Raw genomic sequence first — 13,772 nt, 5'->3', positions numbered from 1 at the left:
GAAATGGGAGTTAACAATCTATTCCATTACTGAATGGGAGTTACCAAGCTATTCCATTATTACTACACAACACAACACTTGTGGTTTCTTAGTTGGGCTAGATGTGAGACTGACTGAGTGGTGTATGATTGTTCATTAAGCAGTAGATCTTTGCTGGTCGCATTGCCCTTTTCAAGAAATCAATGCTTTCTCGTCTGCTATATTCTATTGTTTATTTGCCCATATAGCTTCCTGGGAAATGTTTTTGCACCTTAGGTGTGCTGCTGAGTGACCCTGTATGGCAAAATGTTTGTCGCAGAGTTGCTCTAGCAAAACTACGACAGCTCCCTACAGAGAACTTCTACCTGGTGGCACAGCTTTAATAGGTGTGCTGCTGGTTGGATGAGTGCGCAATCTGAAGACATGGCCAACACCCTTGCTCTACGGCCTCTGGACAAACTCCTGCAGCTTTTCTACCCCTTGTCGTGTGTGCACTGCCACTCCGTTCTCACATACTGCGAGCAACAGCTTTTATTTTTGCATACTGGCTCAGACTGCAACCTATGTGTCAGCAATTCCCCTTCTAAGCATTCCAAAACACAGGGGTATACAGAAGTACTCCGACTTCAGGTATTGGCATTCAGCAGGTATCCTGACTACAGATGCCCATGGCACGTTTTTGTCCTTTTCAGGTATCAGATGAAGTAATTTGAAGTATACAGTGGACTATTCTTAATATAATGGACCATAGCACATTCTCTTCATACTAGTTGGACTATCAAAAAAGCAGATCCGCAAACTCACACAGTCATGCCTTAACACATTCAGCTAATTACACAGAGCACCCCTTTCACTGGCCAAGGTGAATTTTTTTTTTTTTTTTTTTTTCCAGGGTCGAATCCTCTGTGTCCCAGTTGTAGCTCACCCAACACTGACTTGATACACATGCTCCGGACCTGTCCATTCCTATCCCTTTTTGCATCCATGATCACGACCCAACTCGCACAAGCTACAGACTGTACTGACATGTATACATGGGAGGTCCGTGCCCTAGATTCTTTCAAGCACAGAAAGAAAAAAACTACCAGTGTAATTCCTATACCTTGCGATACTGCTTGGTAAACGCACCATTACGTGTCAGTGCAAGGCCAGATCGCCACTGTGTGTTCTTGCGTGAAAGCAGTCATTTCTGATTTGGATGGAGGCAGACACTAAGGATCTGCATAGGGAGGAAGCTCAGGGACTCCGTAAGCACCATCAGTTCCAGGGTTGGGACGAAATATCACACTTTCAGGCAAACTGTTGTGGCTATGCTTCTGCCTTAGATAGCCGACACCCCCCCTCCCCCCATTACCAATTGTGGGGTCAAGCGCCTCACTCAAGATGTGAACTACTCCTTGCTAGCATCTCACACCCTCAGGATCCTTACTTGAACTGCATCCCCACACCTTCTATACTAAAATTCCATTGTACTGAATGTATAATGTTATATACAATAACTCTCTAATCCTTGCCCATTCCACAACACATTATCTTTTGTCTGTCATGTTTAACTTTTTCTACTGATCTTTCTTCTTTAAATCATGACAGCGGCAAACTATACAACTAATTAAGCTATAAATCTTTCTGCCTTTGTGGAAAAGCAAGATTACGATCTATGCAAAGTGCCTGTTGATGTACATGTTAAATAACAACAATGCAAATTTCAAAAACGAGAAAAAAAAAAAATAGAAAGTAGATATTTGTGGGAGATACCTTGACACCTTAACAACAAAGAGACCCTAAGCTATCTATAGCCCCAGTTGTGGGCGTGGGACAGTCCAAGCTGGACCCAATTCTCCTCTTGATTCACACACCTTCGAGGGAATAGAGATTTCCCACCTGGCCTGGATAGGCAACATTTTTAACAAATGGCGGGAGAAGGGGTAGGGAGGTTTAACAGGGGTTTACAGGACCATACAAAAGATCCTACGGAAGAGAGAAAGTAAAGCCCTATGAGCAGCTTAAAACAGAATACCTTTCAATACCAACAACTATGGCACTGGATCCAGCAACCTCAAATTAAAAAAACAAAAACGAGCAACAGAGGACCAACTCCTTTTGCAAAAATACCTCAATTTTAATCAAAAGACACACAATCTCCTGAATCTACAAAGTGCTGGGGACATTTGGAGAGGAATTTCTATCCTAGAAGGTGTGGCAAAGAGTGTAAAATCATACTAGACGAGGGAGACATTTTCAAAAGGATTACTCATTTTTTTAGCTATGTGGGAGGAAATAAACAATGCTGGAATTATCATCACTATCCCTGGAAAGAGTAGAAGCAATAGGACACTGGAAAGGAAGAGGGTAACAATGCTGGAGGAGATGCAGTGGTACCGGCACAGAGACACATTCTTCTGCCCTTCCCCCATATGAAAACTTGCTGTCAAAGTACTAGAGACTATTGAGGAAGTCTTAGGATCATATTCAGAGGAAGACCTAGAGGTTGCAATTCTAGGCAGCTCACTATAAAAATATATACTCCCTACATATTAGGAAAATATATATAGTACACGCTATTGGTGGCAAAGCAAACTATATTAGCTCTGCACAACAACAATACGGACAGAAAACATATGGGTGAAAAAGCTATTGTGGTTAAGGGAGATTAAGAATAAGGCTACAACTATCCGGGGTAACAAAAAAAAATTTAAAAAAAAAAAATACAAAAAAATCAGAGGCAGTGGATACTACTGATAAGACTTAAGGAAATACAATAATGAACTACAATACTCTACACTCCACTACAGACTCCATGAGGGCATTAGCCATGGAGAACTAACAGAACAATAGTCTCAACCGGGAAGAGTTGCATGGAAGAAGTTGGTGGGGGTGGGGTGTGCAATGTTGTTATTACTGATCACCAGCAATCACTGTGACTATTTTGTTGAGGACGCTTCCTATTTACACGTGTGAATCCTACTTACAGCCATCCTGCAGTGCAACAAGCCGAGATGAACACTCACTTTTTGCCATTGCCTATTTATCCTTTTGAACGCTGTTATTTACAAGAAACCAATGGAAAAAGCAAAAAATCTAAGCACTCACAAAAGAGAAAGATTTGAAAGGAGTTTGGATTTTTGTTTTGCTTGAATTCAGGCTTGAGGAAAATCAGTATAGACCCAGACTTCACTGGAAATAGACTTAATGGATTCAATGGATTCAGCAAATTAATGTTCTAAGTAATGAGAAGTTACTTAACTGAGAGTTTAACAAACGCCACATTTTATGTGAGAAACGTACCTTCTTTTCCTTTGAACCGCTCCTGATCGTATCTGTTGTAGGCTGCTGGAATTGGCTGCTTGGTCCTTATCGTGGGATCCTAGAATAAATGATTTGTATGAGACTGGTTTATGCAGGGCACTCAAAACAGTGCTACTCCCCTCAGTTCCTCGATACTATGAAACATTCTGAACAGCAGGAAAATGCACCAAGGCATTTTGGCACAACAATCTTAGAAAACATGGGCCACAGACTTTTTTTTATCTTGCAACTTTCCCTAGACTAAACACATATCTCAGAGAAAGGAAATCCAGAGAAAGGAAGTTGTAGGAAGAATTAGTAGTATTAAAGTTATGTAAGTGATTAACATGTAATCTCTATAACAGGCACCTTTATCAACACTACTGGGAGGATTACAATGTTCTTAACAACCCAGAAGCATCGAGATAGTGTGTGAAATCTAAAGACGAACAAGATTGTACTGTCCAACTTATTCAAAGCATGCATTAGCTCTAGAGTGTATGCTTACAAACAGCTACATAACCCAAGCTTCTGCTTTACAGGCCGCCTCCGAACAAAAACACTGCTAAAAGGCTACAAACGTTAATGTAGCTCAAACGGGAAAGAAGCCCTTGGATTATGCAACGCTCCATTACAGGAGACAATTTAACAAGCAACAAGAGCTATGAAAGAAAACATAACTGGGCAAAGGTGAGCACAAGTGACAAACTGAGGAGAGGACCTCTAAAATATCATACAATGTATAAATAATAACCTTCCCGATACTGAGAATTAGAGGAAGATTTCCTGCTGAATATGAAAATACCTGGACACTTTAGACAGAAGCGAGGGTGAGCTCTGAAAGGAACTATCACAGTGCAACAATGTAAGGGGCTCTTCAAAAGAGAGGGAAGAGATAATTGCTAATCTTGTAGCAGATGTGAGATGAGATCCACCATTCCATATCCCTGTTCTTAAGATACTGCATACTATGGGTTGAAAGGAGTTCATGAATCACTGTAACAAATTGTAAAGTCCAAAAAAGAAAAACTTCACACATTTAAAAAAAAAACAATTACATTCATTTCTTGAACATCTCAGTACAATATTAATTTCATTAGCTCTTCATTTTCATTTTGAAAATTCGTATCTTCACCTAAGAAGCATTACTTCCAGATTTCAGTGTTAATTGTTTAACTGTCATTGATGTAGTACGAGCAGTTGGCGGGATGATGAACATGTGGTGGAGATCAGGAAGATCAACAAAATGAATTATTAGTTAATGAAGAGATGCAATGCAGGACATTTAACCCAATACTGAAATTCAGGATCATGAATTGGAGAGTTTCTAAATGCAAAGGTACAATCTTGACCAAGACCAACTTAAATACTGCATCAGACCCAAACTTCCATTGGGGTTGGCTTGAAACTTTTACTTTGCCTCGGACCCAAAAATTCAAGGCTTATAAACTACCCCTAAGAGTGATAGCAGTTATTTACTAACGTTTTACAACTTATTCCAAACTTTCTGGAGTGACTTTTGTCCTGTTTGTGTCTAATTAAAGATACAAATATGAGTGGGAATTTGTGATGTGCTTATCATCTATTGACTGTTGTGTTACTGTTATGTTATGTCAAATTGCATGCCACAGCTTATCCCGTGAGGGTATCCAGGCTCCGGATCAGGAACGTAGGCCAGGCAGTGCTCCTAGCTGAACAGCCAGGTTTTTAGTTTCTTGCAGAAAATGAGGAGTGACAGTTGTGATGTATTGAGGAAGTGTGCACCAGTTCTTGTCGGCAATGAAAAAGGTGCGCCCTCTTGACTTGCTTCTGTTGATGTGGGGAACTCGTACGAGGGAGAGAGGGGTGGAGCACAGCTGTCTGTAAGGTTGGTAGATTTGAAGTTGTTGCTGAGGTATGCTGATCTGGTTTTGTGGAGTGCTTGTAGGTGTGGATGAGCTGCTTGAATCTGCAACGTTTCTGGATGTGTAGCCAGAGTAGTTCAGTGAGACAGGGAGCAATATGGGTGCTTTTAGGAACATCTAGGAGGAATCTGGTGCCTGTCTTTTAGAATGTCTGTAGTCTTTCCATGAGCTAGTTGAGAATTCTGATATAGTGTGTGTTGGCATAGTTAAGTCTATTGGTTATGAGGGTCTGGGTCACCATGCATGGGGAGCCATTTGAAGATCTTGCAAACCACTCTGAGGATGAGGCAGCAAGATGCAATCAAAACGTTGACCTGTTTGTCCATTGTGGTTTTATTGTCAGAGATGATGCTGAGGTTTCTGGCATCTTCTTTGAGGGTGGGCATGGAACCTAAGACAGGTGGCCACCAAGACGAGTCCCAAGGGGACCTCTGCTGTCAGAAAATTAGGATCTCCGTTTTGTCTGTGTTGAGTTTAAGGCCGTTCCCTCACATCCAGTTGTCCACGTTTGACATGCAGGAGGTGAAACTGGTCCTAGTGGTGTTGTTCGTGTCAGTGAGGGAGATGAGTTGAGTGCTGCTGGTGAAGGAGACATTGTGGATGCCTTTGGCTCTTATGATGCCGGCCAGGGGTTCCATGCACATGATAAACAAGGTTGGACTGAGAGAGGAGCCCTGGGGGGACACCCCCATAAACTAGCTTCTTGAGTTTGGAGGTGAAAATGTGGGAGGAAGGTTATCCAGCTCTGGCCAGATATTTGAATACCAGAGTTCTGCAGTCTGGCGTTGAGGGTGCCATGGAAGACAGAGTTGAAGGCTGCTGAGAGGTCAAGCAGGATGAGAGTGGTGGTTCCCCTCTGTCCATAATGGACCAAATGTTGCCTGTTGCTGCCAGGAGGGTGGTTTCCATGCTATGGTTGCCCGCAGAACACTGACTGGGTGAAGTCCAGGAGGTGGTGCTGTTCAAGATGGGCAGAGAGTTGCTTACTGATCTTTCGCAGGACTTTGGTCAGGAAAGGAAAAAGCGAGATGGGTCTGTCAAATCTTTCAGGCTGGCTGACTGTTTCATCAGTAGAGCTGTGACTTCTGCAGGTTTCCAGCTATCCGGGACGTTTACGCAGAGGATGGATGAGTTGACGATGGTGGGGAGGTTGGTGCTGATCAGTGTGCTTCCCAGGATGTAAACGTGGTGAGGGCAAGGGGCAGTGGGGTAACCCGAGTGGACGGTCTACATGATTCTGGCAGTGTTGACTGTGGTTAGGGGGCTTCAGTTTGTTAGAATGTAGGTGCTCTTGGTGGAGATGTGGGCTTGTGTGATGATGCCTTCTACTGTGGGTTAGGGTGCAAATTTGGTGTGTATCTCGAGTATTTTGTTGTGGAAAAAGTCAGATATGTCGTCACTGAAAAGCTGTGAGGGGATAGTGGTATAGGAGGCTGCTTTTGGATTGTTGAATTATTTGATGATGTTAAAGAGTTCTTTGCTGGAGTTGGAGCAGGATTCTAGCCTGAGCACAAGGGCAACTTTCCTGGCTTCTTTCGTCTGGGGGTGGTACCTTCTGCGTGTGGATTTGTAGATGGCTCTAGAGGTGTAGTCTCTGTTGGTTCTCTCTCTTCTGTCCTAGTTGTTTTCAATAGCGCTTGGAGTTTTTCAGGCCTTCCTTAGACCAGCATGCTTGAGCACGAGTTCTTGTATGCCTGACCATCATGAAAGCCAAGGTGCTGGCACAGTACGAGTTCCACTTATTGAAAGTGGATAGGTCACTCAGCAGGTCACATGTGCATAGGCTGGTTGGATTCAAAGGTGTGGTTCCAGGTGACTTATTTTATGTTGTTCTAGTTGTGGCTGAAATTGATGGCTGGCTTTAGTTTACTGGAGGGATGGTGTATGATGTTGGAGCGTACAATGGAGTGGTCCGTCCATGTGAGAGTGGTAAGGTGGCTGAAGGTAATCTTCTTACTGGCTGTGAAGCCTGGGGGAGGTGTTTGCCTGGCAATGTGAGCTACGCCTTGTATGAGTTGTATGAGTCTTATGTTGTTGAGGCTCTCTGAGGTCGATGGTGTTGCAGTACGCTGGGTCATTGAGGTGAACATTGAGATTGCTGAGCAGTAGGAAGCTATTGTATCTAATGGCAATTGGAGTGATCAAGTCAACGACTGTTACTGAAGATAGTGCAGGGTCCTGGCAGTAGACAAGCATGGTTGCCTGAGATGGTTGTGGAGGGGCTGATATGTAGTTGGAAGTATGTGTGTTCCCTGAGCATAGTCTGCTCACTGCAGCAGTGCAGGTGATGGTGTCTTTGTGGATGATCTCCTCCAGGTTTTCAGAGGCTGTAATGGTAGACAATCTTGTAGCCAGAAGAGATGGCCTTTGCAATGGCTGGGATGGATCACAGGCTGGGCAGATTTCAGTGAGAAAGAGGATGTCTGGGTAGTACCTATTGATGAAGTCCTAGACAGATCTGGTATTGAGGAGCACGAGGCAATGCAGGGCAAGTTGTGTGCAAAGGCTGGCATAGGGCAGATGCTGTAAGAGAAGCGGCAGAAAGCACATGAGTAGGGTCCTTCCATGAGATGTGGTGTGCATCGGGGTTAACAATCGTGACAGCATCTGGTGTGGAGTGCTATCAAGTCAGAGAAAGTGTACTAAGCCTAGGCAATAAAAATTGGCACAAACACATGCACAAAAAGACTAGCAAAGAGCGCAAAAAAGCACATAGAAGCCTGGGCTGAGCAATGAAACAGGCACAACAGACAAACTGGCACTAAAGCCAAGCACAAAAGACCACAACAGCCAAAACACCAAAGACAATTGGGCACAAAAGACAGATGGGCACTAAAGAATACTCAAAAGAACCAAAAAAGACAAACAGGCACAAAAAACAAACAGGAACAGACACCAAGCATAAAAGAGCACAAAAGATAGAGTACAAAGTGTGGGAAGCTGGCCTGGTGAGTGGTGGGTACCCAAGGTACTTATACGTTATACCAGGTCCAGGTATCCCCTCTTAGTGAAGTGTAGGCGGTGTCTAAAAGCCAGGCTCTCTAGAGGTAGCTGTGGATGAGCAGCCAAGGCTTTTGTAGGAGACATGCAAGGCTCATGCAATACCAATGTAGTCACAAAGCACTTACACACATGAAAGAAAAAAACTCAGTTGTACAAAAATAAAAGTACTTTCTTTTTGGAACACAATACCACAAAATACTAGAAGGGCAACCCTCCAGTAGGAGGCAAAACACTAAATATATACACTATAAATCAGAAATAGGCATAGAAAAGGTAAGAAAACAGTGCAAATGGAAATAACCAATAGTGACCCTAGGGTGAGCACAAACCATATACTACAAAAATGGAATGCGAACACAGGACCCCCCACCTAGGTAAGTGGAATGTGTAGAGGTGAGCTGGGGATACTAGAAAATCAAGAGGTAAGTAACACAACACCCCACAGTGATCAAGAAAGCAGGATTAAATCATTGGAATTTCTCCCAAGCCACCCAAAAGGAGGAGAAGAAAATGAAAATGTCACTTACCCAGTGTACATCTGTTCGTGGCATCAGTCGCAGTAGATTCGCATGTTCTGCAATAGCTCGCCATCTGGTGTTGGGCCGGAGTGTTACAAGTTGTTTTTCTTCGAAGAAGTCTTTCGAGTCACGGGACCGAGTGACTCCTCCTTTTGTCTCCATTGCGCATGGGCGTCGACTCCATCTTCGATTGTTTTTCCCCGCAGAGGGTGAGGTAGGAGTTGAATTGTAGTAATAGTGCCCATGCAATGGAGTGACTAAGTATGCACCTATTTAAGGTTGAGATGATACATATATAAATAATTGAAGGTAACTTCCAAACTGCTACAGGCTTCCGGGGAGGCGGGTGGGCACATGCGAATCTACTGCGACTGATGCCACGAACAGATGTACACTGGGTAAGTGACATTTTCAGTTCGATGGCATCTGTCGCTGTAGATACGCATGTTCTGCATAGACTAGTAAGCAGTTATTTCCCCAAAAGCGGTGGATCAGCCTGTAGGAGTGGAAGTAGTCTGAAATAATGTCCTTAATACGGCTTGACCTACTGTGGCTTGTTGTGCGGATAACACGTCTACACAGTAGTGCTTGGTGAATGTGTGAGGCGTAGACCATGTGGCTGCCTTACATATTTCTTGCATTGGGATGTTTCCTAGAAAGGCCATGGTAGCACCTTTCTTTCTGGTTGAGTGTGCCCTTGGTGTAATGGGCAGCTGTCGTTTAGCTTTAAGGTAGCAGATTTGGATGCATTTAACTATCCATCTGGCTATACCTTGTTTTGAAATTGGGTTTCCTGCATGAGGTTTTTGAAATGCAATAAAGAGTTGTTTAGTCTTTCTGATGTTTTTTGTTCTGTCAATGTAATACATCAATGCTCTTTTGACATCTAATGTATGTAGTGCCCTTTCAGCTACGGTATCTGGCTGTGGAAAGAACACTGGAAGTTCCACTGTTTGATTTAGATGGAACGGTGAAATAACCTTTGGCAAAAATTTAGGATTGGTCCTTAGGACGACTTTATTTTTGTGTAGTTGTATAAAAGGTTCCTGTATAGTAAACGCCTGAATCTCGCTTACTCTTCTCAGGGAAGTAATGGCGATGAGAAATGCCACCTTCCAGGTTAGGAACTGTATGTCGCAGGAGTGCATGGGTTCAAAAGGTGGACCCATAAGTCTAGTTAGGACAACATTTAGGTTCCATGAAGGAACAGGTAGTGTTCTTGGTGGTATAATTCTCCTAAGGCCCTCCATGAATGCTTTAATGACTGGTATTTTATATAGGGAAGTTGAATAGGTAGTCTGCAGGTATGCAGATATTGCTGCAAGGTGAATCTTAATGGAAGAGAAAGCTAGGTTAGATTTTTGTAAGTGAAGCAAGTAACCCACTACATGTTCTGGAGTTGTGTGTAATGGTTGTATTTGATTAATATGGCAGTAGCAAACAAACCTCTTCCATTTACTTGCATAGCAGTGCCTGGTGGATGGCCTTCTTGCTTGTTTTATGACTTCCATACATTCTTGGGTAAGTTGTAAGTGCCCGAATTCTAGGATTTCAGGAGCCAGATTGCTAGATTCAGCGATGCTGGATCTGGGTGTCTGATCTTTTGGTTGTGCTGTGTCAACAGATCTGGCCTGTTGGGCAATTTGATGCAGGGTACCACTGATAGGTCTAGTAGCGTTGTGTACCAGGGTTGCCTTGCCCAAGTTGGTGCTATCAATATGAGTTTGAGTTTGCTTTGACTGAGTTTGTTTACCAGGTAAGGAAGGAGAGGGAGAGGAGGAAAAGCGTAAGCAAATATCCCTGACCAGTTCATCCATAGGGCATTGCCTTGGGATTGTTTGTGTGGGTATCTGGATGCGAAGTTTTGGCATTTTGCGTTCTCCCTTGTCGCAAACAAGTCTATCTGAGGTGTTCCCCAGAGTTTGAAATAAGTGTTCAGAATTTGGGGGTGAATTTCCCATTCGTGGACCTGTTGGTGATCTCGAGAGAGATTGTCTGCGAGTTGATTTTGTATCCCTGGTATAAACTGTGCAATTAGGCGAATTTGGTTGTGAATTGCCCAATGCCAAATTTTTTGTGCTAGCAGGCTTAACTGCGTGGAGTGCGTCCCCCCCTGCTTGTTTAGATAATACATTGTTGTCATGTTGTCTGTTTTGACGAGAATGTATTTGTGAACTATTATTGGTTGGAAAGCCTTTAGTGCTTGAAAAACTGCTAGAAGTTCTAGGTGATTGATATGCAGTTTTGTTTGATGTACGTTCCATTGTCCTTGTATGCTGTGTTGATCGAGGTGTGCTCCCCACCCTGTCATGGAAGCATCTGTTGTTATTACGTATTGTGGCACTGGGTCTTGGAAAGGCCGCCCCTTGTTTAAATTTATGTTGTTCCACCACAGAAGCGAGAGGTAAGTTTGGCGGTCTATTAACACCAGATCTAAAAGGTGACCCTGTGCTTGAGACCACTGTGATGCTAGGCATTGTTGTAAGGGCCTCATGTGCAGTCTTGCGTTTGGGACAATGGCTATGCATGATGACATCATGCCTAGGAGTTGTAATACCATCTTTGCCTGTATCTTTTGTGTTGGATACATGCGTTGTATGATGGTGTTGAAATTTTGAATTCTTTGTGGACTTGGAGTGGCTACTCCTTTTGATGTGTTTATTATGGCTCCCAGGTATTGTTGTACCTTGCGTGGCAGAATTTTGGATTTTGTGTAATTGACGGTGAACCCTAGTTTGAAGAGGGTTTGTATGATCTGATTTGTGTGATTTGAGCACTGTTTGAACGAATGGGCCTTGATTAGCCAGTCGTCCAAATATGGGAACACATGTATTTGCTGCCTTCTTATGTGTGCAGCGACTACCGCTAGACATTTGGTAAAGACTCTTGGTGCGGTTGTTAATCCGAAAGGCAGTACCTTGAATTGGTAATGTATTCCTTTGAATACAAACCTTAGGTATTTCCTGTGCGATGGGTGTATTGGTATATGGAAATAAGCATCCTTGAGGTCTAAAGTTGCCATGTAGTCGTGTAGTTTTAGCAATGGCAATACTTCTTGTAGTGTGACCATGTGGAAGTGGTCTGATTTGATGAAAGTGTTCACTACTCTGAGGTCTAGGATTGGTCTCAGTGTTTTGTCCTTCTTTGGTATCAGAAAGTACAGTGAGTAAACTCCTGTGTTTATTTGTGTGTTTGGCACTAATTCGATTGCATTCTTTTGCAATAGTGCCTGCACTTCTATCTCCAGGAGATTGGAATGGTGTGTTGTTAAATTTTGTGCTTTTGGTGGTATGTTTGGAGGGAATTGTAGAAATTCTATGCAATAACCATGTTGGATAATTGCTAGAACCCAAGTGTCTGTAGTGATTTCCTCCCATGCTTTGTAATAATGGCCTATTCTTCCCCCCACTGGTGTTGTGTGGAGGGGGTGAGTGACCTGTGAGTCACTGTTTAGTAGTAGGGGCTTTGGGGCTTTGAAATCTTCCTCTATTTCTAGGGAATTGCCCTCCTCTATATTGTCCCCGAAAACCTCCTCTATACTGTCCCTGGTAACTGGACGGTGTGGCTTGTGAGGTGCTGGCTTGTGTGCTTTGACCTCGAAACCCCCCTCGAAAGGGCGTTTTACGGAATGTGCTGTAATTCCCTCTGCTCTGCGGGGAGTAGAGTGCGCCCATGGCTTTGGCAGTGTCCGTATCTTTTTTGAGTTTCTCAATCGCTGTGTCCACTTCTGGACCGAACAGTTCTTTTTCATTAAAAGGCATATTGAGAACTGCTTGTTGAATCTCTGGTTTAAATCCAGACGTTCGGAGCCATGCATGCCTTCTGATAGTTACAGATGTATTAATTGTCCGTGCAGCTGTATCTGCAGCGTCCATGGAGGAGCGGATCTGGTTGTTGGAAATGGTCTGTCCCTCCTCAACCACTTGTTTTGCCCTATTTTGTAAGTCCTTGGGCAGATGTTCAATGAGATGTTGCATCTCGTCCCAGTGGGCTCTGTCATAGCGCGCAAGTAGTGCCTGGGAGTTCGCGATGCGCCACTGGTTTGCAGCTTGTGCTGCGACTCTTTTACCAGCTGCATCGAACTTGCGGCTTTCTTTATCTGGGGGTGTTGCATCTCCAGATGTGTGAGAGTTGGCCCTTTTCCTAGCTGCTCCTACAACGACAGAGTCTGGTGGCAGCTGTGTAGTGATGAAAGCCGGGTCTGTAGGAGGCGCCTTATACTTTTTTTCCACCCTTGGTGTGATTGCCCTACTTTTGACCGGCTCCTTAAAGATGTCTTTTGCGTGCCGGAGCATACCAGGGAGCATAGGCAGGCTTTGGTAGGAGCTGTGGGTGGAGGAGAGGGTGTTGAATAAGAAATCATCCTCGACCTGTTCTGAGTGGAGGCTTACGTTGTGAAATTGTGCTGCTCTAGCCACCACTTGAGAATACGCGGTGCTGTCTTCTGGTGGAGATGGCTTTGTAGGGTATGCCTCCGGACTGTTATCTGACACTGGGGCGTCGTATAGGTCCCATGCGTCCTGATCTTGGTCACCCTGGCTCATGGTGGTGTGAGCTGGGGAGTGTGATGGAGTTTGTGCTGGTGAGACGTTAATCACAGGCGGAGGAGAGGGTGGTGGGGTAACTCTTTTCACCACTTTTGGTTGTGGTGTCTGTTCCGTCTGGAACTCCAACCTTCTCTTTCTCCTAATGGGGGGAAGGGTGCTTATTTTTCCTGTCCCCTGCTGTATGAAGATACGCTTTTGCGTATGGTCCACATCAGTTGCTTGCAGCTCTTCCTCAAACCTATGCTTCTGCATTTGGGAGGTTAGTGAGTGCTCTTCTGTATAAGAGCCTGAAGCTGGGTCGCTTGCAGTTTGTTTCGGCATCGAAACCCTGTCTGCGTGTTTTTTCGGCTCCGAGGTGACTCTTTTCTTTTTCGGGGCCGAAACCTCTCGGCGTCGATCTGTTTCGGTGCCGCTGTCTCGGCGTCGAGCCGTGTCGGCACCGGCATCTCGGTGTCGAGGCTTGTCTCCAGCACTTTCTCGGTCCAGAGAAGGCTGCGTGCCGGTGTCTCGACCGGAGTCGGACGATCTTGGCACTG

At 44.2% G+C, this 13,772-nt stretch overlaps 1 protein-coding gene across 1 annotated transcript in view; it reads right to left on the bottom strand.

The window, feature by feature from the left end:
• Nucleotides 1–13,772, bottom strand: part of CDC73 (cell division cycle 73) — a 515,645-nt gene that overhangs the window by 347,019 nt on the left and 154,854 nt on the right. Inside the window, exon 9 of the mRNA XM_069231104.1 lies at nucleotides 3,265–3,343. Coding sequence (XP_069087205.1) covers nucleotides 3,265–3,343 — 79 coding nt within the window. The remainder of the gene's footprint in view (nucleotides 1–3,264; nucleotides 3,344–13,772) is intronic.

Source organism: Pleurodeles waltl, chromosome 4_2 (genome assembly GCF_031143425.1).
Source record: "Pleurodeles waltl isolate 20211129_DDA chromosome 4_2, aPleWal1.hap1.20221129, whole genome shotgun sequence".
Classification (NCBI taxonomy): domain Eukaryota; kingdom Metazoa; phylum Chordata; class Amphibia; order Caudata; family Salamandridae; genus Pleurodeles; species Pleurodeles waltl.
Note: the sequence above shows the minus strand (reverse complement) of the source record. Positions and strands in the feature narration are given on the sequence as shown.